At 41.9% G+C, this 26423-nt stretch overlaps 1 protein-coding gene and 1 long non-coding RNA gene across 2 annotated transcripts in view; one reads left to right on the top strand and one right to left on the bottom strand.

The window, feature by feature from the left end:
* LOC122694745 overlaps positions 1–26423 on the bottom strand; it is a 154163-nt gene that overhangs the window by 88512 nt on the left and 39228 nt on the right. The window lies entirely within an intron of this gene.
* On the top strand, positions 1543–26423 carry LOC122694735 (myosin-1). The gene is made up of 40 exons (XM_043903851.1): positions 1543–1652; positions 1907–1937; positions 3622–3865; positions 3965–4108; positions 4212–4368; positions 5465–5492; positions 6245–6359; positions 6446–6538; positions 6664–6727; positions 7376–7474; positions 7568–7671; positions 7824–7962; positions 8155–8273; positions 8364–8513; positions 9767–9937; positions 10718–11027; positions 11121–11188; positions 12256–12343; positions 12428–12545; positions 12846–12969; positions 13058–13194; positions 13290–13545; positions 15367–15609; positions 15702–15878; positions 15956–16101; positions 16347–16437; positions 16525–16914; positions 17511–17637; positions 19421–19539; positions 19949–20145; positions 20871–21054; positions 21333–21498; positions 21586–21710; positions 22110–22418; positions 22505–22708; positions 23018–23143; positions 23229–23399; positions 23670–23774; positions 23893–23988; positions 26165–26423. The coding sequence occupies exons 3-40, from the start codon at positions 3662–3664 to the stop codon at positions 26315–26317; spliced, it is 5817 nt and encodes a 1938-aa protein (XP_043759786.1). The 5' UTR covers positions 1543–1652; positions 1907–1937; positions 3622–3661; the 3' UTR covers positions 26318–26423.

The raw sequence follows: 26423 nt of genomic DNA, 5'->3' as shown, positions 1-26423 counted from the left end.
GAAAGCGTATCAGTCTAAATGGCCCTGCGAGAGAACTGACTTAATCATATGTGTGGACGTAGTTGCCCAGGTAATTTGGATTCAGACTGTCACACTGGTTCAGGAAGGGTATGGAATCACTTCTCGCTGCCCTGGCCGCTTTCACTGTGTTCCCACACCACCTGTAAATACTTGTGTGCCTCAGAACTTGGCAGTAATGACCAAAACCAATGTCTATTTTCTACTTATTGGAAACTCTATCCAGAGGAGTCCAAAGGCTGTCTTAAAAGTCCCATAGAACTCTAGTGAGAGCATTATTAAAATGTTCTCTCTTCCTGAAAATGCAACATTGTCCTGATAAAGTGTGTAAAAAAGCCAAATGATGCACCTGTGGTTACAAAGCAGGTGAAGGGTAGGCTAGGGAAGCCCCTCTCAGACTCATGTCTCCAAGGACCCTTTCTGAAGGCTTTAACCTACTCAGTTACCAGCAAGCACACTGGACTGCCAATCAGGTGCCCCATGTCTACACTGCTGTGTCATTTGTCAACTCTCTTCTGTTCTTGGAATCTCCAATACATTATTAGCGAAGTAAGGAATAGGGGTTAGATAGTCCATACAGCAATCAAATCATGTGACTGTTACAAACAGTATCTCCAGATATCTGCTTTCATAAGGCAGCCTCTTTGTGCTGAATCAACTGAAATATCAGTACAATAATACAGGAATGGTTGCCAAACAGGGTATATTAAGCAAATTTTGTCTCAGTCCCAGACAAACAATGCTGACATAAAGAGATGCAAGACCACAGAGACGATAAGCCAAATTTTTCAAAATTAAAAATCAAAATAGAAAATAATGTACTGGCATTGTTTGTAAGCAAAATGTGAAATATATACCAGAGATAACTGATAGAGAAGTCACAGATGTTACATATTTAGACAGAGAAATGCCCCGTTTTCTAATGTTTTCTATGGTAAGTTTCATAGAAGAAAACAGATGTCACAAGCAACTTGCATTTAAAAAATAAAAGTGAAGGAAAATGATTTTGCCAGCTTGGCAAAAATGATTTGACAATGAATCAGAAGTGACTAACCAAAGGAAACAAGAGAAGATGTCTATCTTTGGCTGCTCTTCATGAAGAAAGTTTTAAAATTAAATTTCCAGGCATCCTTGAAAAAAAATACAATAAATTGGGAGAAAAAAACCATGGCTTCTTGGGAGAAACTATCTTTTTCTGATGCTCTGGTCAAGAGCAGAAACTTTCCTCCCTAGTATAATATCTGCAATTGTGCAGGCAGTTGAAAAGACTCCCATAGGCGACTCAGTGAAATACAACAGCAGCAGGCTACAAAGTCCAGGGAACCCAGCTCATAGCTGTCTCTGAAACAACACCTTACATTATTCCAAAGGCAGCCACTTTCAGGTTGCCAACATCTCAACTTATTTATAGGAGATTGATTTATACACTTAACCCAATGTGAGAGGAAATATTTCTAATTATATCCAAACATCTTTAATATGAAGGGAATTATGCTTGGAGACCTTCATTGCCAAAAACACGTTTTGCCAAATATGATTTAAGAAAGAGGAGGAGGCGACGTGTTTTCCATATTTGACCCTATAAAAGTACCCTGGGGATGAGTATGACTTGTCTTTCCTCATAAAGCTTCAAGGTAAGTGTGTGTGAGGACAGGGCTCTGTCTGAAGGGCCAGCAGGGATGCCTGGCTGCCCGCATGCATGCCACACATCCTGGCTCCTGCTGCCCCTGGGAGCCCTTCCAGCGAAGCACCAACTTACTCCGCAGCAATTTTAATTAGATGTTTTGGTGTTCCCAGTCACTTCCTGCTTCTCAATTCAGAATCATTCTTGCTACTATTGGGAACTGTTCGCATTTAATCACAGGACATTTGCTCTTTTTCTTAACAGTTCTGACCCACTTCAAGGTTGCATCTCCAAGGTAAGGCACTGGCTTGTTTTTCTCATTCCTTGCAAGGTGTAGGAAACCTTCTGCAGTGGTTTGGAGAATGGTTGAGGGGAAGGGCTACAAAATAAAAGCATTTCAATTTCATGGCTGTTCATGCTTCTCTGAAAAACTCAGAGGGAGACTTTAGAAACTGGTTCTCATTAATCAGTATCTTTTGCAATAAATAAAATGCTTCAGGAGTTTTTAGATACATTGTTTTTTCTATTTCCAGCATTGCAGATTATCTTTTAAATAATTCAATTACAATATGCAACACAGCATTTCACACCATTATTGCTCGTTTACAGAGAAAATGTAAATGTCCTATATTACAACTTTTACCACTGTATATAATATAAAAACCCTTGAGATGCGGTGTTACTGGACTAGTAAAATGAAGTGAATCTTTGACTTGGAAAAGTGGTTGAAATCTGCATGCTGCTTCACACTCTTTAAAATGAACATTTAAAAAAATATATGATACGAAAAATGATTGTGAGCATTTTTAGTAGGACAAAAGATTTTTAAAAAATATTTTTTACTGTGGACCATTTTTAAAGTCTTACTGAATTTGTTACAATATTGCTTCAGTTTCATGCTTTGGGTTTTTGGCCCCGAGGCATTTGGCATCTTAGTTCCCCAACCAGGTATTGAACCTGCATCCCCTGCACTGGACAGTGAAGTCCCAACCACTGCACTGCCAGGAAAGTCTAGACAAAGGATTTTAATTGTGCTATCCAAACCACTGTACTTGAATAGAAAAATATTGAGAAGACTACTCAAGTGCTTTGAGTATTTCTCAATAAAATATCTTTTTAAAAATTATAAAATAGGTTATATATGATTCTTATTGACAGGATTAATAAATGTTAAAGTGACAAGAGACAGATTTTGAAAAGAAAAAGTTTCCTGAAATTTTTATGAGAATACTAGTAATAAAGCAAGAAAACTTAAGTAATAACTAATGTCTTTGAGAAATACTAAAGACAGGTGAAGAAGCTGAGTTTCTCAAAATTATGGCACAGGAACAAGAGTAGTGGATATAAAAACAGGATATTTTTAACTGAACAATGCAAAACAAAGCTCCTCACATTTATGCTTTCCATTATTATTAGGTGGTCCTAGTAAATTCCAAATCTATAATGAAAAAGTTTTCACCATGCACTAAATAGTTCCTATAACTTTAGCAACATAGTTGTATTGATCTTTTAATTTATAAAGCCAACTCTGATCCCTACCCACACCCAGCATGTGTTCTAAGAGGTGTGAAGGATGCTGTAGAAGGAACATACTCCCAGCCTGCAAAGTCCCTGTAATCTGATTGGAAGACAGGTGAAAGAACTTGAGAAATCCCTGCTGTCATTTTAGGATTGTGTTCTGTATAAGCTGATGATAGGCGCCTTTCTTTTATGGAAAAGAAACAGAGAAAGGAGTTACAATATCGTGTAGAAGATGAGCCAGAACCAACAGTCTCTTGCCAAATAAGTATCTGTCAGCAATGGTACAGAACAGAGACTGACATTTCACCTCCAGCCAAGCCAGGGATGTAGTCATACCCAACAAGAGGCTAGTGTTCAACTTGTCAAGGAATAAGGTTGGGTTTTTGTTGTGTTTTTTTTAAAACATGAATCTAATGGTCCAGTTTCTGAATTTCTGTAATGTTTTCTTCCTCTGCCAGGCAGGGTCTTTGACTGGGCTGCCATCAATAAACTGCAGCCATGAGTTCAGACCAGGAAATGGCTATTTTTGGGGAGGCTGCTCCTTACCTCCGAAAGTCTGAAAAGGAGCGCATTGAGGCCCAGAATAAGCCTTTTGATGCCAAGACCTCAGTCTTTGTGGCGGACCCTAAGGAGTCCTTTGTGAAAGCAGTCGTGCAGAGCAGAGAAGGGGGGAAGGTGACAGCCAAGACCGAAGCTGGAGCGGTGAGTAGAGCATCTGGAGGGGATGAGATGGGGCTCCACTGCCAGTTAGGGGAGCTGACACTTATTTATTGACCTGGCTTCTCTTGTTTGACTTGACAGACAGTGACTGTGAAAGAAGACCAAGTCTTCCCCATGAACCCTCCCAAGTTTGATAAGATCGAGGACATGGCCATGATGACCCACCTGCACGAGCCCGCTGTGCTGTACAACCTCAAAGAGCGTTATGCAGCCTGGATGATCTACGTGAGTTTGTTCTCATGCCCCTGTTCATGCAGGCGGTTAACATTCTGAAAACCAGTATTAGTGTCCTCATGAAACAATTATATTCCTTTTTTTTATGGTGCAGACTTACTCAGGCCTCTTCTGTGTCACCGTCAACCCCTACAAGTGGCTGCCCGTGTACAATGCAGAGGTGGTGACGGCCTACCGAGGCAAAAAGCGCCAGGAGGCCCCGCCCCACATCTTCTCCATCTCTGACAACGCCTATCAGTTCATGCTGACTGGTACGAGCCTTGGCTATTTTTCATACAAATTATTTCACCATCTATAATCACAAAACGGTGAAGCTAAAACATACAAAGACCCTTAGAAATAACCAAATCCAAATCCAAGCCACTTAGTTGCACACCAAAAGTGAGGAAAGAACAGACACGCATACACTGTCAAGTGGGGAAAAAACCTCGGTTCTCCTGATTCCACCTCCACGACTTTACCAGACCATGCTGCTGCTCCAACCCAATTAAGTTTAATTTGTTTACAGTCTCCTTGCTGAGAAATGCATGGTTCATTTTATATATTCAAGTAATAAAAAAGGTTAAGTTAGAGCTGAATAGTATTGTCTGAACAGAAATGAAAAATTTATGTTCAATCAGTTTAGTACCCAAGTTTCTTGTTGATTTTGAATTAGACGGTTTAAGAAGTGTTGTTATGTCTTTAAAGTTATCAGAACCCAATTCAGAGATAGCAGCCTCTCTCTGAATGAAATGGTATTGGGGGACTACAGCATTCAAATGGAAGTTGCTACTGGCCCCTCTCCAAAGGACTTTATTCTGATTAAGGCATCCTCTCTGATCTGTCTTTGACCCAGTGGCCTACTCTGGGAAGCCTGATCAGAGTTAGGGTTGCAGTCTGGGATCTTGCGACAGACAGATGTGTGTTTGTGTGTTTGTGTGTCTGTGTGAGATTGATCCATTTAGAAACTAAATCTCAATCTTGGCCTAATTAACACTGTTTGGAACTATGAAATACAGTCTGAATCCTTAGTGTACTGTGCATTTCTCAGTTATATGCATTTGTCCATGAAGAGCAGGCCACTGGAGCCTAGAGATAACAACTGTGCCTCTGGAAAGAATTGCTCTTTCCTTTAAACCAGAAGGACACACTTTCTGTGGAGTTCAAGGAGTTTAAAATGTGACAACATTTTAACGTTTCTCTTCCCCAACTTGAGAGATATAACAACATCACATGTACCTTTATAATAATATGCTGAAAGATTCTCCTGAATATGACATTTATACTCAATGCCCTCAATGTTTCCCTGTAGGAAGTTCTGTGTAAGTAACTGGTAGATAAGCTGATTGTCCACTGTTTTTCTTCTAGATCGAGAGAATCAGTCTATCTTGATCACGTATGTATTATTATTCTGACACTCCAATTTTACTTTCACTGGGAAAATTACTAATCAAAGGAATAATTAGTTCATGCCCCCATACTAAAGCAATGGCAAATCAGCCAGGAACTAAATATTGTTATTACTTATTATAAGGTTCGGATTGCATCTGAATGTAAAATAGCAATGTCCCAAATTACATCATTTGCTAGACCAACCTTAAAAGTCCCAGAGCTTTCCAGGGATTAGATGTAGAACGCTATGTCCGCACATGGCCAGAACCCAGTACTGGACAGCAAGCATATACACCTTCTAAAGGTTGGACACTTTGTGAATATTACCAGTGGTTCATTTCAAGGAATGTCTATTCCTTCAAAGACCTAACTTGGGAGTTTCTTTAGTCTAAGGAAGCAAAAGAACGCATGCATTGCTTCAGAGAGTTTTTACTAATCATTTCATTTTCTACATAATGGTTGAGTAGCTGCTTCTTGGACTCCTCAAGCCTTCCTCAGCACATAGAAGAGAGTCTGACACATTTTAAGTGCTCAAGAAACAAGTGCTGCATGATTAATGATTGAATGTCTCAGCTTTTCATCAATGTAAAGCAACAGAAATAATACGAGATAAACACGGGCTGAAGAGAAAAACCTAGGGGGCTCTGACAAAGACATATAAAGACAGGCACATTGGATAGTTAAGGGTGATGAGGGAAGCAGTTCCACTTGTCATAGAGCTTAAATTCTCACATATATTTGATAACTGTTTGACAGCGGAGAATCCGGGGCTGGGAAGACTGTGAACACGAAACGTGTCATCCAGTACTTTGCAACAATTGCAGTCACTGGGGAGAAGAAGAAGGAGGAACCAACTTCAGGCAAAATGCAGGTGGGTCAGGTTGCCAGGTCAGCGTGTGGGCTGTCAGGTGAGAAACTGCCAAGCCCCAGATGTGAGCACTGCTTTTGCCTTGGCAGGGGACTCTGGAGGATCAGATCATCAGTGCCAACCCCCTGCTGGAGGCCTTTGGCAACGCCAAGACCGTGAGGAATGACAACTCCTCTCGCTTTGTAAGTCTCTGGTCACAGAAGGGTGTTCTTTTAGATGCCAGAGAGGGCTGTCTGTGTTATTATTTCAATCTCTTTTACTGTGTGCTTCCAGTTTTATATCTAACATCGTCTTTTTCACTTGCAAGGGTAAATTCATCAGGATCCACTTCGGTACCACAGGGAAACTGGCTTCTGCTGATATTGAAACATGTGAGTAACAGGACCTCCTAAGCAGAATCCAGAGTGACAGTGATGGATTGGAGGGACATCTTACAACTCCTGCTGGGCCTGGAGCCTGTGCAACACCACTCACTGCCAAACACGCCCCTGGGAAATGCCAGTCTAACTAGAGCGAATGGTGTGTTTCACCCACTTCAGTCAGGGGCTGCAGAAACTACCAGGAGTTGCTGGGCTTGTCAGAAGGATTCCAGCCTCACAAGACATTTCAAATTTTTCTAAGAAAGGACTAAGATTAGGGGTGCATTAGTTGGGTTTAGTGTATGAGATTTCTTCCTTAGTGTGAACTTGATAAATGTTGCTCTTAGTAATAACCCCCCTGTTATAAAGTGAGCAGAGACCCTGAGGAGGAACAGGTTATCAAGAATCAATTATACCCAAAATGTCAAGGATCCTCTGCATGAGAGGTGAATATGTCTTGAGCCAGAGAACATGAGTTTCCTTCAAGAGGGGTAAGAGTAACCACAGTGGTAAAGACAAAATTATGTGGTACCTCATGGGACCATTCAGCTGAAATCACAAGGGGCCAATGAAATTTTTAGTTACTGACCCCAAGAACCAAAGTCACTTCAAGAACTTTATCAGTTTTCCCTCTAATCCCATGTCCACTTGCCATTGCAGATCTTCTGGAGAAGTCTAGAGTCACTTTCCAGCTGAAGGCAGAAAGAAGCTACCATATTTTTTATCAGATCATGTCTAACAAGAAGCCAGAGCTAATTGGTATGCAAGAACTTAAATGTATTAAGTTAAAAGCTAACATCTTTACTAGTCCCTTCTAATGCAAAACATACACCCTGAATTCTATGTACCCAGAAATGCTCCTCATCACCACCAACCCATATGATTACGCCTTTGTGAGTCAAGGGGAGATCTCAGTCCCTAGCATTGATGACCAAGAAGAGCTGATAGCCACAGATGTAAGTTTCACATGCAGTTTTTAAAATGAGTTGTTATATATGGGAATGACAGTGACAACCCTGCTGTAGGTGTGATTCAGGACACAGTATAAAGTCTCCTGAATAAGTTCGTGTCTTATGTCCTAATTCTGTCTTCTCATCTCTCCTGGCAGAGTGCCATTGAAATCCTGGGCTTCACTTCTGATGAAAGAGTGTCCATCTACAAGCTCACGGGGGCAGTAATGCATTATGGGAACCTGAAATTCAAGCAAAAGCAGCGTGAGGAGCAAGCAGAGCCAGATGGCACTGAAGGTACCAAATGAACCCCCAACTGGGTTAAGCGAGAGAAAATAGGCAACTCCAAACTCATGTCTCCTTTACACCTGAGCATCTGATGGACACACAAACCAAACCCCACATAGCAGTGATTCCCTCCTTACTCTGCCCCTAGGTGTTGTGGGGCCACAGTAGGCCATGCTGGATGTCTGAATTGTGTCTTTGCAGTTGCTGACAAGGCCGCCTACCTCCAGGGTCTGAACTCTGCTGACCTGCTCAAAGCCCTCTGCTACCCCAGAGTCAAGGTCGGCAATGAGTTTGTCACTAAAGGCCAGACTGTGCAGCAGGTAAGGGCACAACCTCTGTGAGTCACATCCTTCCCAGGCCTTCACATCATGCCTTTATTAATGGCCATGATCATTACTCTGTCCATGAAGGTATATAATGCAGTGGGTGCTCTGGCCAAAGCCGTCTATGATAAGATGTTCCTGTGGATGGTCGTCCGCATCAACCAGCAGTTGGACACCAAGCAGCCCAGGCAGTACTTCATCGGGGTCTTGGACATTGCTGGCTTTGAGATCTTTGATGTGAGTAAGCAGAAACTTTGCTGGAGGAAAACTTACAAATCTTGCTGCCACAGTAAATGTTTTTTAAAAAAATCCATGAAAATAGCTACACTACAAACTGAACTGACACTTGAAAGGAGATCAAAAGTGCATGAAAGGACATCAGCTTTGGGATAAGATACATGTGGGCTCAAACTGAGCCTCTGTGAACTTAGATAATGAAAATGGTATTGACCCCAAACAGGGTAAATTCACCTAGGACCTGTACAGAAAGCTCCAGATAACACACTTACTTCTGTAAATCTTTTGCCATTACAAGATTTCTGGATTTAAAGACCTAAGCACTGTCCCCCAGCACATAGTTTATCATTTAGTAAATGATAAAGAAGGTGATGAGGGTGACAATGTCAGAAAAGATGGCCACGGGGAAGATAATGACAAATTCAAAGCACAATTCAGAGATCCTCACCTGCCCTCCATGGCCAGTCTGCTGCTGCTGCTGCTGCTGCTAAGTCGCTTCAGTCATGCCCGACTCTGTGCGACCCCATAGACGGCAGCCCACCAGGCTCCACCGTCCCTGGGATTCTCCAGGCAAGAACACTGGAGTGGGTTGCCGTTTCCTTCTCCAATACGGCCAGTCTAGGGGATGGAAATGGCATGGTAAAGACACTCAAATTCATCTGCCTAAGACAGAATACCTCCCACACAGTTTATCCAAGTCTCCTCCCCAACAGCAGTGTCTCAGGTGTGTCTGATCCAGAGGTCCCATCTCCACACCTTTCTCTGAGTGCACTCATAGACACTGGATGAGATTTTCTGGGTTTAGGAACAAAACCATTTTCAGAAATCCTCAACCCAACATGGGAAGAGAGGAATAATCTGGTGCCAAGCAACAATATGAAGAGTAATCCACAAGTTTTCAAATAAGAGTGCAAAGGACAGTGCAAACCTGCAACCTCTTTCCCATTTCCCTCTTACTTCACCCCCTAGAAATCTGTTTCCTGTCTGTAAGGACATGCTTAATCTGGACATTTCATGTAAATGGCATCATAAACTACGTAGAGCTTTGAACCTGGCTTCCTTCGCTCAGCCTAGTATTTGCCAGGTTCACCCGTGTCTCGGAACCTCTTTGACCTCTGTGTATGGGGACATCGCTCTGAGTCAGGTTGTGTTTTCATGCAGGGAGCAGTTAGGCTAACTGTGTAAGAAGAGTCCTTTCGAGGAGAAGCTGTTATCACGAGAAGAATGTTCATTTGTATTTTCTACTTATTTAGTTCAACAGCTTCGAGCAGCTGTGCATCAACTTCACCAATGAGAAACTGCAACAGTTTTTCAACCACCACATGTTCGTGCTGGAGCAGGAGGAGTACAAGAAGGAAGGCATTGAGTGGGAGTTCATTGACTTCGGGATGGACCTGGCCGCCTGCATCGAGCTCATCGAGAAGGTTCGCTTTCCTTTCTCAGACCACAGGTCACCCTGCTGACCCGTATTTAAAAGAAAATCACAAATCTCACTGCACACTCTGGTAAAAGGTTTCTATTGGTAACTAAGATCAGGGAAGGTCCTTTGGCCAACTCTGAGGGAGATGATCTGATGAAAGGAGACTGAGTCTTTCCTAGAGTCCAGAACTCTACCCTTCCTCATAGTCTGATGACAAGTCTGATTCTTAAACCATCTTTCCTTATTAAAGAGCTCTGAGGAGAGCATGATTCACTTATTTCTTTGTCAGTTTTGGAGTCATCACTGCTGGCATTTGAAGGTGGAGTTCCTAGCACTTTAAAGCAGGGGCTCTCAGTTGTGCCAAAGACCCTGCAAGTACTGAGTAAACCTGCACATTCCCCTAAACTCACTCTTAGAAATAGTTTTGGGTAAGGGTGGGGTAGAGCCTTGGAATCTGCATTTTTACCAGGTGTTTCTGACACAACCTATTTGCAAGTCACACTTGGAGAAACATTGCTCCAAGGCTTTGGGGCAAAGACACAAACTCCACCAGAGGTCCTTCCTTATTCATCCTACTCCCCATCATATCCCAGAGCCCAGCACACACCTGGGTGTTGATAGGCACCCAATTAATACTTGCCATTTAACAACTTCTGACCGAAGAAATGAGTTTTCACTAACTGTAAAGAATGATATAATGTATTTACTCAAGTCAGATCAGAATGCTACCCATTATTTCTGCAGGCAGACAATTCAAGTGGCATGTTTCTTTTCATTCTCTCAGCCTATGGGCATCTTCTCCATCCTGGAAGAGGAGTGCATGTTCCCCAAGGCCACAGACACCTCCTTCAAGAACAAGCTTTATGAACAGCATCTTGGAAAGTCCAACAACTTCCAGAAACCCAAACCTGCCAAGGGCAAGGCTGAGGCCCACTTCTCCCTCATTCACTATGCGGGCACTGTGGACTACAACATCACTGGCTGGCTGGACAAGAACAAGGACCCCCTGAATGAGACGGTGGTTGGGCTGTACCAGAAGTCTTCAGTGAAGACTCTGGCTTTCCTGTTCTCTGGCGCGGCATCTGCAGAAGCAGGTAATTACCAACAGAATTCATCTTTATTTAAGGTATAAAACTGAGACAAAGAAAGCCTATACTATGAGTGCCTGTGGTTTCTCTTCCCCTCAGAGGGCGGTGCAAAGAAAGGTGGCAAGAAGAAGGGTTCTTCTTTCCAGACCGTGTCTGCTCTTTTCAGGGTACGAACTCCATTTTCTCTAATTAGATTCCGGAAATTAAATACTAATTTACTGTGTGGGGAAGGGGAAGTAGTCTTGCAAGTATTCTAGAACTGAATGTAACTCAAGAAGACAGGGCAGCAGAGGCAGTAGCACTGAGTCTCTCAGGAAGGTTTGAGGTAACTTGGAAGAGATAGTCATCAGATAGGAAACACAGGTGCCAGAGGTCAGACTCAGTATAAGATAGTAAAATTTAATATTGGGGCTGGGAAATATAGTCATTCGATACTTAAAAGGTTCTTCTTGGAAAAGCAAATCAGGAGATTTTCTTGAGTTTCTGGGGGCGTCTAACTGAGGTAGAGGCTTAGGTATATCTTGGCACAGAACTAAAATGACTGGATTTTGAAAGGTGAGGATAGAAAAATAGTGGTAGGATTTGGAGGCTGTTCTAAAAGAAGAAAATAAGAAATCAGAAAAGGTGTGCTAAGAAACACCTCTTAAGGAAAATTTATTTATCTTTTCAGAATTCTATCTTTAATAACTGAAGTTTCAGTTATTCTGAAAACTCAGGATTTCCATAGGGTGAATGATCTCTCACACTTGGTAATATGGCTGTCCATTTTCTGCCAATTCCCAGAAGCAGGCATTGTAAGATCCCTTTCTATGAAACCAGCAGGAGAGCACAGCTATGTAATTATAAAGAATAAATGTGTGCTAGAGAAGCAGATACAATTGAAAAGTTGGGAAAAGAAAGAAAGGGGTGAGTTGGAGGAAGACTCTGAATTTGTAAATCAGACTCCATATCTCGGTAAAACATAATGGGTGGAGTACTTACATATGTTAAAATGCCATAAATTTACAACATATACTAGAAAATTCTACAGGAATGAACAACCACTTCAACAGCAAGTTTATAATGCACAAAGATAGGGAAAGTAGAGCTATTTTCAGAGACAACCCTTGGCAAATTCAATCTAGATACTATTCACTGGAATTAAACAAATGTCATGGATGGTGACAATTATGTCTATACATATGAATGCATAAAAATGGTGCATTTTTAACCAGATATGCATATGGGTCCACAGGAGAATCTGAATAAGCTGATGACCAACCTGAGGAGCACTCACCCCCACTTTGTACGCTGCATCATCCCCAATGAAACTAAAACTCCTGGTAAGGCACTTCTGATACCCAGACAAGCTCCAGCGTGACTTCTCAGGAGACTATTCTATGGAAAACATATCTTTTTTCTTTTAGGGGCCATGGAGCACGAGCTGGTCCTGCACCAGCTGAGGTGTAACGGCGTGCTAGAGGGCATCCGTATCTGCAGGAAGGGCTTCCCCAGCAGAATCCTGTACGCAGACTTCAAACAAAGGTCAGACTTTCTCACTGTGAATTATTTTACAAGGTTCTTGTTATTGAATTTTTCAGTGAAATAAGCTTATCCTTTATAACTTCTATTACAACTGGAAAAAGCAACAAATTTAACAAATTCCATATTGATATACCAAAAGTTTGACACCCTTTGAATATACAAAGAATAGATAAAGGGGTAGATATGATTACTTGGTTATGTGTGTTAGACTACCCAGCAGTTCAACTGTTTCTGTAGTAAGGCAGAAAGAGTTCTTGTTGGTGACAACAGCTATATCACTTATTTGTTTGGCTCAAACAGATACAAGGTTTTAAATGCAAGTGCAATCCCTGAAGGACAATTCATTGACAGCAAGAAGGCTTCTGAGAAACTCCTTGCATCCATTGATGTTGATCACACCCAGTATAAATTTGGTCACACCAAGGTAATAGTCTCTAAGGCCCACCTGGCACTATGTCTGTCCCTTTGGAGTCTGTATAAAGTTTCTGATCTGCAACTCTGGCCATGCACAGGTCTTTTTCAAAGCTGGTCTTCTGGGGCTCCTAGAGGAGATGCGAGATGAAAAGCTGGCCCAGCTGATTACCCGAACCCAGGCCAGATGCAGAGGGTTCTTGGCAAGAGTGGAGTACCAGAAGATGGTGGAGAGGAGGTACTATATGGGAAACTTTCTAACCCTATCAGCCTATGACCTGTAATTCTGTTTCCTGATATACCTGACTTTGAACATTTCTGCTCCTATCACAGAGAATCCATCTTCTGCATCCAGTACAATGTCCGTGCTTTCATGAACGTCAAGCACTGGCCCTGGATGAAGCTGTATTTCAAGATCAAGCCCCTCCTCAAGAGTGCAGAGACAGAGAAGGAAATGGCCAACATGAAGGAAGAATTTGAGAAGACCAAAGAAGAGCTGGCTAAGTCAGAAGCAAAAAGGAAAGAACTTGAAGAGAAAATGGTGACTCTGACACAAGAGAAAAATGACCTGCAGCTCCAGGTTCAGTCTGTGAGTATCAGAATCCATTGTCTACTATCTGATGCTAAAATTCCAATTCAGCAGCTGCTAGGGGAGAGTCTAGATGGCACCTTATTGAGGGACTGATCACCAGTCTTTCCTAATTCCCATCCTCAAAGTGTTCCATAAAATTTCATATGCAGTACTATGAACAGCTCTGTCAGAGGATTCCATGCTGTTGAGAAGAGATTAATAAGAGTGATTTTCCTTTGCCCCTGGTGTTTTTCCTAGCAGAATATGGGCAGGAAATAAAGTGATCTTTGCTCCCTAAGATTCTCCCCACTGAAAAATGCAAATAAGAACAGTGAAGAAAGAACAATATAGACAGTGAAGAGGGTGGAGACTTTATGATGAAAATGTACCAATTGGAAACCAATATTGTGAATTTTTAAATCTGTGGCCCCCTGGCAACTTCCCTCTCAACTATCTCTTTAGGAACCCTCCAATACCTGAAAAAATAAGATCATTGCCAAGATAATGGCAGTACTTTCTATAAATAGTGTCCATTAGGCAAAGCATGAGCTAATGCTCTTGTTCTGATGTCCTAAGAAATCTCCAGAGGCTTGAGAAGAGATATTTGGTGAACACCACTGTCTATCCCATTTCTGTGACCCAAATGACAAGAAAATTTCAGCTGCCACCAATGAAATCAACAACAGAAATGTTAAAAGTTACTCTCTAGTTCTCTGAATTCAGAAGGGAATCTACATTGCTTCTAGGGAGTGCACAGGTTTTAGACACATAACTAGAAAAAATAAAAGTGAATTATAAATACTTGGGTTGGCACTGTGACTTCCCTTGTGGTTTATGGAGTCCAAGGTTTTTCAAACTGAGGACAAATTTATCATACCTTCAAAAATCAAGGAATAACTACATGGGAATTAACTCCTCCCAGTATAATATGCTCCAACCATTTCTTTTTTTTTTTCATTTACTAAACCTTTCTGGAAAACAATACTAAATAAAGACAGCTAACTGAAATTATGGGAATCAGGTTTGGGCTTCCCTGGTGGCTCAGCTGGTAAAGAATCTGACTGCAAACATGGGTTATCATGTAGGGGAGTAAAAAAATTTCATTGACCCTCTTAGGGTTCCTTGGCTAGGTCTGAAAATTAAACTGACAAAGATAGATTGATAGGAGAAAAACATACAAACTTTATTTTTATGTATATATGTAAGCCTTCACAAGAGACTGAAAACCCAAAGAAGTGACCAGAACGTGAAGCTTTTATACCTTTGAGACAAAGAAATGATAAATACGTGAAGAACTGACAAGACAAGGGGGCCTGGACTGGGGTAATAAGTGATGAAGAAACAGAAAGATAAGAGTTAGTTTAACAAAATTTGTTTATACAGCCTTCTCAGCCCTAAATTCCCCATCTCTTGTAATAAGAATGCCTTCTTCCCTCCCAGTACAGAGAGGGGAACTTCCACGTAGAAGGTTAATGACTTGTTTCAGGGAAAAGGGGCAAGAGGAATAGTTCAGAGTGGTCTTCCTATTTCTGCTCTTTTCTCAAACTCCTTTAGCTTAAGAAATTCATTGTGCCAAGGTAACATATTTTGGGTAGTGTATCCTGAAACTCATCATTAGTAAGTTTATTTTATTATAATTTCACCAGGAATTGTAACTTAAATTCCTTTTAAAAAATCTCCAGTGCCTTAAATACCCAATAAATATTTCCTAAATGATGGAAAACTAGTAAAAATTAACCTAAAGCTTTAAAGTACAATTTACTTATTTGGTTTCAATCCTTATAAAATCTGAAAAGGTCCACAGAACAAGACCTAAAAGTGTCTACCATCCCTTCTCAGGAAGCTGATGCCTTGGCTGATGCAGAGGAAAGATGTGACCAGCTGATTAAAACCAAAATCCAGCTGGAGGCTAAGATCAAGGAGGTGACTGAGAGAGCTGAGGATGAGGAGGAGATCAATGCTGAGCTGACGGCCAAGAAGAGGAAACTGGAGGACGAATGTTCGGAACTGAAGAAAGACATAGATGACCTTGAACTGACACTGGCCAAGGTTGAGAAGGAGAAACATGCCACAGAGAATAAGGTATGAAATACACTTCTACACAGCATATAGAGACTCTGCCATCTAATTAGGCTGCTTTGCAGCAGAGATAATCTCTTTCTTAACCTTTCTAGGTGAAAAACCTCACAGAAGAGATGGCAGGTCTTGATGAAAACATCGCCAAGCTGACCAAGGAGAAGAAGGCCCTCCAGGAGGCCCACCAGCAGACCCTGGATGACCTGCAGGCAGAAGAGGACAAAGTCAACACTCTGACCAAAGCTAAGACCAAGCTAGAGCAGCAAGTGGACGATGTAAGTCTATGACTGTCAAGGAAATTTTCTTTGAAAGTAGCTAAGCAATTCTTTGACTCAACATTATTTACATTCAGCTTGAGGGGTCCTTGGAGCAAGAAAAGAAACTTCGCATGGACCTAGAGAGAGCCAAGAGGAAACTGGAAGGTGATTTAAAACTGGCCCAAGAATCCACAATGGATATAGAAAATGATAAGCAGCAACTGGATGAGAAACTCAAAAAGTGAGTATGAGAGAATACGATTGTAACCTGCTCATTGTCTGGATCTCAAAAATATTACTTCACGGCACACAGAAAAAAAAATAACATCTCTGACTTTTGATTTAATGAAAATGGTACATTTCTGACTTGTAAAACACCCACTTAGCACTTCCTCATCACCAGCCACACAAAAATGTTCAGTTACACATAGAAAAGAAGACTGGCAAGAGGACACAGCGTGAGCTAACATGCTGCTCTCCTAACAGGAAGGAGTTTGAAATGAGCAATCTGCAAAGCAAGATTGAAGATGAACAGGCCCTCGCGATGCAGTTGCAAAAGAAGATCAAGGAGTTACAGGTAAGTCCATGGTTTCCATCAGTCTCATGCAACATGACAAAATTACCAACTCAAAGGAGCTCATGATGAGCTTCTCCCCACCTCCAGGCCCGCATCGAGGAGCTGGAGGAGGAGATCGAGGCCGAGCGCGCCTCCCGCGCCAAAGCAGAGAAGCAGCGCTCAGACCTCTCTCGGGAACTGGAGGAGATCAGCGAGCGGCTGGAAGAAGCCGGCGGGGCCACTTCCGCCCAGATTGAGATGAACAAGAAGCGCGAGGCCGAGTTCCAGAAGATGCGCCGGGACCTGGAGGAGGCCACGCTGCAGCACGAGGCCACGGCGGCCGCTCTTCGCAAGAAGCACGCGGACAGTGTGGCCGAGCTGGGGGAGCAGATCGACAACCTGCAGAGGGTCAAGCAGAAGCTGGAGAAGGAGAAGAGCGAGATGAAGATGGAGATTGATGACCTGGCCAGCAACATGGAGACTGTCTCCAAAGCCAAGGTACAATCATGATTTAAGTCTTAAAAGAGATTTCTGTGGGACAGGTGAGAGCGAGCCTTTCAGGAATCACTAGCAATTGGCAGGATGAGACTATGACCAGAGGCTAGTGGCAGGAAGGGGTAACCCCAGTGTGATGGGGCTGAATGTTCCCTCTTAGATGAGACTAGCTGTATCCCAAGACTGTGCATCCTGAAAACTCAAGTTCCTTCCAATAAAAAATACAATTCAATGGTATACTTTGAAATTTTAAAAACACCTCACCTTGAGTAGGCTCTTTGTTTTCCCCTTAAGCACAAATACATAATTTCTCAAAAAAAAATTTCATGAGCTGAATCATTGACTATCACTATTCTCATATCACAGATAAGCCAGCTGAGTAAAGGTTTGAGTCAGAAGACAATTTCATGGCAGTAGGTTTAGACTGTTACCTTATGACTCTTTCCCTCACAGTCTAAGGCCTCAGGTGGTTTTGTTTGTAAAGATAACTTATTCTCAAAGGAAATGAGTACAGCAGCTCCTATGGAATCCTGGGATTACTACAGATTTCCATGATCCAAATACTTGAGATGATGCCATCTACCACTTTTTGAATGCAGGGAAACCTCGAAAAGATGTGCCGCACTCTAGAGGATCAACTGAGTGAACTTAAGACAAAGGAGGATGAGCAGCAGCGGCTGATCAATGACCTGACGACTCAGAGAGCGCGTCTGCAGACAGAATCAGGTGGGCATCTACCAGTCCTGACTTTGAATGACCAGTTTACCTTGGATTCTCAACTGGCTGATAAACCCTGCACTGAGTTACTTGAGGTCATGGGAGGTGCTGCTAATATGAACACCTTAGCTACCACTGGCTTGGATATGTATTCACCAATGCAATGGACATGAACTTGGACAAACTTTGGGAGATTGTGAGGGACAGGGAGGCCTGGCATGCTGCAATCCACAGGGTCATAAAGAGTCAGACATGACTGAGCAACTGAACAACAACAACAGTATTTACTTTCATGTTTCAAAATGCCTCCACACATTAATTACTTTTTTACCCTCATTAGTCTGTGTAATGTTATCCCCATTTTAACGATGTCAGATTATGATAGCAGAGAAATGACCTGTCCAAGAATGCTTACTCCAGTCTTTTCCCTGAAGTCTTGACAATTTCTGGTAACACCACAGTTAAGTAGGGAACTATTCAGGACCACAGTCTAACCAGGAGCGTGCAAGTGAGGTTCAAAGAGTTCTGATTATTCAAACTGGAGAGTCTCTGCATTTACTCCTCCCTGTATATACCAACTTGTCCAAATTTCTACCGAAGTTCTGCCTCCCCAAGTGAGAGGTAACGAGATGGAAATTGCTTTATGGGTCATTTGAACCAGTAAAGCAATGGGTAGATCAAATTGTTGGAGAACCACTTTTACTCTTTCATATTCATTCAAATATTGTTCTTTCTAGAACAAAACTCAAGTAAGGTTTTTATTACTGTTATACAGGTGGTAAATACATTTCATGAAAAGAAAAAATTGTCTTCTCAAAGAATCAAAATGCCCCTTGTAGTTTCTTTTCTTCATTACATGTTTGCTCCTGGTAATCTAGTGGTATGAAAAAAATTGGAAGTTGTGCTTCTTATTAAATGTTAAAGAGCTAAGGCTTCCAGGTTATCAGTTCAAAAATGGTGCTGAAAGTGTTTTCCCTCTTTTTAACATAATACATTTGACCCTTGAACAACATGGGTTTGAAGAGTGTGGGTCCACTTATACGTGAATTATTTTCAATAAAAATGTACTATAATACTAGGTGATCCACAGTTGGTTGAGTTCATGGGTGTGGACAGAGAGGGCTGACTGTAAAGTTATAAATGGATTTTTAACTGCTCAAAGGGTTGAAATCCCTTGGCTGTTCAAGGGTCAACTGTTTGGTGTATTTTCAAATTATGATGCTTAAAGAATGGGAGACAAACTTAAATGACACTTAGTTTAGGAACTGATTTGTTATCCACAAACCAACTCATTCTTGGGGTGGAAGGACACTTGACTGTCTCAATATAAAAATTCTTCTAGGATTTTTCTTTGAACATCAGTTCAAAGGGTGCTGCTCAAAGTCTCCTACATCCCACAGAATAAATTCTGTTTCAGTCAAGTTTCAATGGAAGGTAAACTAGTACAACACCATTGCCATAGACAAAAAACACTGGAATGCTTTTTGTTAGTCTGATTTATATTTCTTTTCACATATTTCTTCATCAATTTCTACTGTGATCAAACAATTTTAAATATATCCTGAAATCTTTTATGTTGCTCAGAAGAGTGTAATCTGCCTTAAAGTCTTCCCTACTTTTCATTTTTCACATGGATGTGCTCACCAGGATTGAAGTAGAAATTAGTGGTTTGCTGTAATCTGCACTCTGCATCATGTTTCAACCCTAGCTCCCTTTCCCCCGCTCCAGTTTGTAACTTAAGAGTTTTAATTTCCAAAGTAAGGTTGAGTTTTCTGGTTCTTGGTCTTTATAGGTGAATTCTCACGCCAGCTAGATGAAAAGGATGCACTAGTTTCTCAGCTCTCGAGGGGCAAACAAGCATTCACACAACAGATTGAAGAACTGAAAAGGCAGCTGGAAGAGGAGATAAAGGTTAGCCCTACTTATTACTGTTGTTGTTTCTGTCATTACACTTGCTTTTAAGGTTGTTTTCTGCTTACTTCTACAGATTTTCTTCTGGTGGCCTACAGGAGCTTAGGGACTAAATATCACTTTATTTATTTATTTATTTTTATCAGAGCATCTCTGCTGTTTTATTTATTTTTTTCATTTATTTTTATTAGTTGGATGCTAATTACTTTACAATATTGTAGTGGTTTTTGCCATACGTTGACATGAATCAGCCATGGATTTACATGTGTTCCCCATCCTGAACCCCGCTCCCACCTCCCTCCCCATCCCATCCCTCCGGGTCATCCCAGTGCACCAGCCCTAAGCACCTGTCTCATTAAACATCACTTTAAAGATGATAAAATTAAGTCACCAATTGCTATGTTCTCAGGCCAAGAGTGCCCTGGCCCATGCCCTGCAGTCAGCCCGTCACGACTGTGACCTGCTGCGGGAACAGTATGAGGAGGAGCAGGAGGGTAAGGCCGAGCTGCAGAGGGCAATGTCCAAGGCCAACAGCGAGGTGGCCCAGTGGAGGACCAAGTATGAGACAGATGCCATCCAACGCACGGAGGAGCTGGAGGAGGCCAAGTATGTTCTAGACTTACTTAAAATGGAAATAGAGATAACAATCAAAGTGCACCTGATATTAAGCAACACATGAACAAATGCCCATTGCTCCCCAAACAAAAACTTAGGAATAGATCATGCATGATATAAACTTAAGCAAGTAAAACAAATACTCTAGGTTATCTAGGAAAAGAAATTAAGTTAGAGGGTAGAAGGAAGAAGGACATGGGCAACAGGAAGCTGAATGATTATTTTTTAAAAAGGAAACTTTTGATGTCATCATTCCTACACAAGTGTATATAGAGTAAGAGTCAATTGTACGGCCTTGAGCTTTTCCTCCTTCTTAGTCACTAATGGAAAAATTGATCCAAAGTGATAGGTATGTAAGAGAAAAAAACATCTGGCTTTAAACCACAGCTCCTCCTTTGAGATGTAAAAGTACAGCTACTTGTAGAGGGAAAAAGAAATCTATTGTTAAAGATTAAAAAGGAGACATTAAATTCTGCAATCAGAAAGAAAACATTTTTATATAAAGATTTAAATGCAATCAAAAGTTCAAGACTGACCTTAACAGGGAGAATCTTATTCTACAAAAAGTTTAAGGAAGGGACCTGCTTATTCAAGAGAAAACTTAAGCAGAGATCTAGTCATTTATTCTGTGAATACTGTACAGCCAGACAGGAATGATAACATTTTAGTGGATGCCTTAGAAGAGTATCTGTGTGAGCATTTATTGCACATTTTAGGAAGAAGCTGGCCCAGCGTCTGCAGGATGCTGAGGAACACGTAGAAGCTGTGAACGCCAAATGCGCCTCCCTTGAGAAGACCAAGCAGCGGCTCCAGAATGAGGTTGAGGACCTCATGGTTGACGTGGAGAGGACAAATGCTGCCTGTGCAGCCCTGGACAAAAAGCAAAGGAACTTTGACAAGGTAACTTCTGCACCAATTTCTGCCTCAGCATTGATGTGTGACTGAGGGCAGCTGGTCACCTTCCGTGTGCCTGTTCAAACCATCCAAGGGCTGTGCTTAGCAGCTCCTGCCATAAGTAGGTGGGGAGGAGGGGGGACTCCTATGGTTTCTACTCTTCTCATTCATAATTATTTTTCAGTCCCCGACCATCTCAACTCTGTTTGAAAGCTGCCAGAAAAAATGGTTTCATCCCATCCAACCTTCTCCACCAAACTTCTTGACCATTCCTTGCCCCTCAGATCCTATCAGAATGGAAACAGAAGTATGAAGAAACTCATGCTGAACTTGAAGCCTCCCAGAAGGAGTCTCGCTCCCTTAGCACAGAGCTGTTCAAGATCAAGAATGCCTATGAGGAGTCCTTAGACCAACTGGAAACCTTGAAGCGGGAAAATAAGAACTTGCAACGTGAGTACACCTTACCTTTTCTTCAACAAAGAACTTGAAAGAATGTTTTCCTCACTGAATGAATTTTTAAATTTTTTTCACCAACAGAGGAGATCTCTGACCTCACAGAGCAGATCGCAGAAGGAGGGAAACGTATCCATGAACTGGAGAAAGTAAAGAAGCAAGTGGAACAAGAGAAGTCTGAAATTCAGGCTGCTTTAGAGGAGGCAGAGGTACACATTTTACTGTAGACTCTAAAACCATTTTGAGAGCAACTGAGATCAAATACATGCAAGAACAGGTGAATCAAGAGAAAAGAAAAATAATTTCTACTCTGTAATAATAAATATGAGGATGGAAAATTGACCATGCATACAACAAGCATAACTGGACATCAGAAACTATGCACTAGACACTGAGAAAACAAAGATGAGGTCAGGGCCCTGAACTCCAGGGCATGAGCTAGCTGGGAAGATAGAATTATATAAAACCAACAACTCCACATTGCAGAAATTTCTGTAACAGTGGAATAAAGATGCATTATGGTAGCACAAAGGTAGGAGCTAGTTCCTATCTCCAGAATACTAAACACTTCCATTCCCTGCTAACGTCACCCCCTTGCTGTTGTTAAGGCATCTCTTGAACATGAAGAGGGAAAGATCCTGCGCATCCAGCTGGAGCTGAACCAGGTCAAGTCTGAAATTGACAGGAAAATTGCTGAAAAGGATGAGGAAATTGACCAGCTGAAGAGGAACCACATTAGAGTCGTGGAGTCCATGCAGAGCACATTGGATGCTGAGATCAGGAGCAGGAATGACGCCATCAGGCTCAAGAAGAAGATGGAAGGAGACCTCAATGAAATGGAGATCCAGCTGAACCACGCCAACCGCATGGCTGCTGAGGCCCTGAAGAACTACAGGAACACCCAAGCCATCCTCAAGGTAAATGGGTTCAGGAGATGGTCCCAGTGCAGGTGGGTGACTGCAGCCCTGAGAACAAGGTGTCTCAATGATCGTTCATTCCACAGGATACCCAGCTCCACCTGGATGATGCTCTGCGGGGCCAGGAGGACCTGAAGGAGCAGCTGGCCATGGTGGAGCGCAGAGCCAACCTGCTGCAGGCTGAGATCGAGGAGCTGAGGGCCACCCTGGAGCAGACAGAGAGGAGCAGGAAGATGGCGGAGCAGGAGCTCCTGGATGCCAGTGAGCGCGTCCAGCTTCTGCACACCCAGGTGGGCATAACAGAACAGCAAAAGATACTGGAAGTGAAAATCTTGCTCTAATCTCCGTATTATTTAAAAATTTATTCACAGTGTTATATGGGGGGTTGAAGTTTAAAATATGTAATATTTTTGAATTAACAAATATTTTTATTAATACGAACTATGACATTCAGAGTTGACTGTCTTGTAAAAATATATGGAACAAGAAGGGATACTAATTAGTTACCTTAATTAATTAGCTTGTGGGTTCATTAGAACATTGGACACCCTGATTTTGCTCTCATGTATTAATATTTCTAAATTTGGCATTTTAACCAGAACACCAGCCTGATCAACACCAAGAAGAAGCTAGAGACAGACATCACTCAAATCCAGGGAGAGATGGAGGACATTATCCAGGAAGCTCGCAACGCTGAAGAGAAGGCCAAGAAGGCCATCACTGATGTGAGCAGAGGGTCATGCCAGGTCGTCAAGCTAGAATTTTTATGGCCTGTCAGCTCTCAACTGGTTTTGTATTACTGTTAATCAGGCGGCCATGATGGCTGAGGAGCTGAAGAAGGAGCAGGACACCAGCGCCCACCTGGAGCGGATGAAGAAGAACCTGGAGCAGACGGTGAAGGACCTGCAGCACCGCTTGGACGAGGCTGAGCAGCTGGCCCTGAAGGGCGGGAAGAAGCAGATCCAGAAGCTGGAGGCCAGGGTGGGTCTTCTGATCAGCCTATTCCCATCTCATTCTAATCTAATGCATGATTTTTTTTTTTTTAGAACCTCACACTGTTAGATGATGTGGGGCATACAAAGATTCAGAAGAGATATTCTTTGTGAGAGCTTATAAAGGGGGTGACTAGACTAGGGCATCGTATACTACATATAAAGCAGAGTAAAAGCAGCATTATGGTTCATCTGAAGAAGAAATCCACTGAGTGAATGGACCACAGTGAACATCTCTAAAATACTCATCTTCTTGCAGGTACGTGAACTGGAAGCAGAAGTTGAGAGTGAACAGAAACGCAATGTTGAAACTGTCAAGGGTCTGCGCAAACATGAGAGAAGAGTGAAGGAGCTCAGTTACCAGGTAAGGAAAATACCCTGTCTCTGTTTTCCCCTCGGCTATAAGGGATCAAAAACCAAATAAACAACAAAATGGGATGGCATCTGTGCTTTCAAGAAACTCACTCTTGAAAATATTTCAGACTGAGGAGGACCGCAAGAACATTCTCAGGCTCCAGGATCTGGTGGATAAACTGCAAGCAAAGGTGAAATCTTACAAGAGACAAGCTGAGGAAGCGGTGAGTTCAGACCCCCTCAGGGTGATGGGGCTGCCTCCTGTTCTCAGATATATTCAAGCCAATTTAGTTCAAGGGGTGAAAGAAATAAGGGTAAAATAAGGAAGGATCAATGAAAGATGATTCAATGAAGATGTGACAAATGAACAGAAACCAACCACTTGACGAGATAGGGGAGAGTGTTCTAGGAAGGAGGAACAGCAATGCCAATCTATTGAGTGGGAAAGAGCCTGGTTTGAGAGGTGGAAAGAATAGGGGAACAGCAATAGAGATCCCCCGCCCTGGGCAGGGGGTGGGTCATGGGGTCTTCTAGGCAATGATAAGAAGTCTGGTTTTTTTCGAGGTACAGTGGAACACTGGGGAAGTCACAGCAGGATTTAAGCTGGGTTGGTCATGCCCTGATTTATATTAAAAAAAAAAAAAAAGAATTCTGACTACTATTGGAGAATGGATAGTGAAACAACACTATTAGGTACAAGAAGATGTTTCAGGAGGATTTTCAAGTGGTCCAGTGGCTTGTGGAGAAAACAGAAGTAGAGAGATTCAAGATATATTTTGGAGGTCAAAACTAGAAGATATACTAATAAGTTTTTTCTTGGAAAGACAAAGAAAGGAAAACAAGGATAATTAATCACATTTGTGATTTGAGTAACTAGCTGCATGACATAAATTTACTAAAATGAGGAACTAAGGAAGGAACACATGTAGGCCAAGAAGGAAATAGGAATTCTGTTTTGGAAACACTCTTTGAGATACCATTATACATACACAAGTGAAAGTGTCAAGTAAACCTTTAAATATCAAGTCTCAGAAGGTCTTGGTTATATTCCAACCACTAGATCCTCAGCATTCCACCTCACCTCATTTCCTCAGCCTGTGAATTATGTGAACTAATAATAAAAATATGAATTTCCCAGGTATAAAAGTATGAATAGATACATACCTAAATATCACAAATTAGTTCCTCTGACCATCTCTGGTTTTGTTTTCCCCCTGATCTAAGGTCTGAGAGAGAGAGAGAGAACATTTCTCTGGCTCCTACTCTTTCACTTACAAGAGGGCCATCTGGGGGTTTTCTCAAGCTCTATTTTTAAGTGACTCAAAGTTTTCTAAACATTCTAAATTGGAAAGCCTTACTTTGGACAGTTCTTAATGAGCCTTTAAAAAAAGAATGACTACTAGAGACTAAACTAGAACTGGCCTTCTCAAATTTACTGCTATGTGTTCAAATATTCATGTAATCAGGGAACACATAGACTGTCTTGGCAAACAACTTCCTGTTTAATTTTTAAACTGCATTAAGTGGCAATAATTTATACTCAAGTGACAATAATAATTTACGGGGCTTCCCTGGTGGCTCAGTGGTAAAGAATCCACCTGCAATGCAGGAGTCACAGGAGATGAGGGTTTGTTCCCCGGGTCAGGAAGATCTCCTGGAGAAGGGCATGGCAACCCACTCTAGTATTCTTGTCTGGAGAATCCCATGGACAGAGGAGCCTGGCAGGCTACAGTCCATAGGGTCGCAGAGTCGGACACAACTGAAGCGACTTAGCATGACAATAATATATAGTCAAGGGTGCTAGCTTGGTATAATACAAATTGTATACATGTATTTTTAAGAGGTCTGGTTCCATTCTCAGAATTCTGGGAGGTAAGGGGAAAGAATAAGAGGCTGGAAAGCTGGCATATTTAGCAGTAGTTTGGGCTTCCCTCATAGCTCAGTTGGTAAATCATCTGCCTGCAATGCAGGAGACCTGGGTTTGATTCCTGGGTTGGGAAGATCCCCTGGAGAAGGAAATGGCAACCCACTCCAGTATTCTTGCCTGGAGAATCCCACGGACAGAGGAGCCTGAAAGGCTACAGTCTATGGGATCACAAGAGTTGGACACGACTTAGCGATTAAACCACCACCACCACCTGAGATGCTTAGATGTTATAAAAAGAGAACTTTTAGTTAGAACAACTTGGAGACAAATGTCACCTGTCCTTCCTTGCTACCCATGACTTCAGAAGCATGAGAGAAGTTAATTTTTTTTTTAATTCAAGAGCATTTCTCTAGGCTAAAAAAAGGTATACTAGAGTGAACCATTTTTACGTAATAAATTCAAGACCCACTGATCTAAGAAACTAGAAATTTTGAACTTTTCCCCCTCTTAAATGCATTTCCATTTATTCTCAGGAGGAACAATCCAATGTCAACCTCTCCAAATTCCGCAAGCTCCAGCACGAGCTGGAAGAGGCCGAGGAACGGGCTGACATTGCTGAGTCCCAGGTCAACAAGCTGCGGGTGAAGAGCCGGGAGGTTCACACAAAAATCATCAGTGAAGAGTAACTCATCCAAATGCTAAAAAGTGACCAAAGAAATGCACAAAATGTGAAAATCTTTGTCACTCTGTTTTGTACTTATGATTTTTGCAGATAAAAAATTTATCTGCAAA

Source organism: Cervus elaphus, chromosome 5, assembly GCF_910594005.1.
Source record: "Cervus elaphus chromosome 5, mCerEla1.1, whole genome shotgun sequence".
NCBI classification, from domain to species: domain Eukaryota; kingdom Metazoa; phylum Chordata; class Mammalia; order Artiodactyla; family Cervidae; genus Cervus; species Cervus elaphus.
This window is presented reverse-complemented; position numbering and strand designations above follow the sequence as displayed.

What these genes read in the sequence shown, in the direction of transcription:
- LOC122694735 (XM_043903851.1), top strand. Translation starts at nt 3,662, where the DNA reads ATGAGTTCAGACCAGGAAATGGCTATTTTTGGGGAGGCTGCTCCTTAC. An exon ending in CAAGAAGCCAGAGCTAATTG is followed by an intron (nt 7,475 to 7,567) that starts GTATGCAAGAAC and finishes CTATGTACCCAG; the next exon opens with AAATGCTCCTCATCACCACC. An exon ending in ATAAATTTGGTCACACCAAG is followed by an intron (nt 12,970 to 13,057) that starts GTAATAGTCTCT and finishes GGCCATGCACAG; the next exon opens with GTCTTTTTCAAAGCTGGTCT.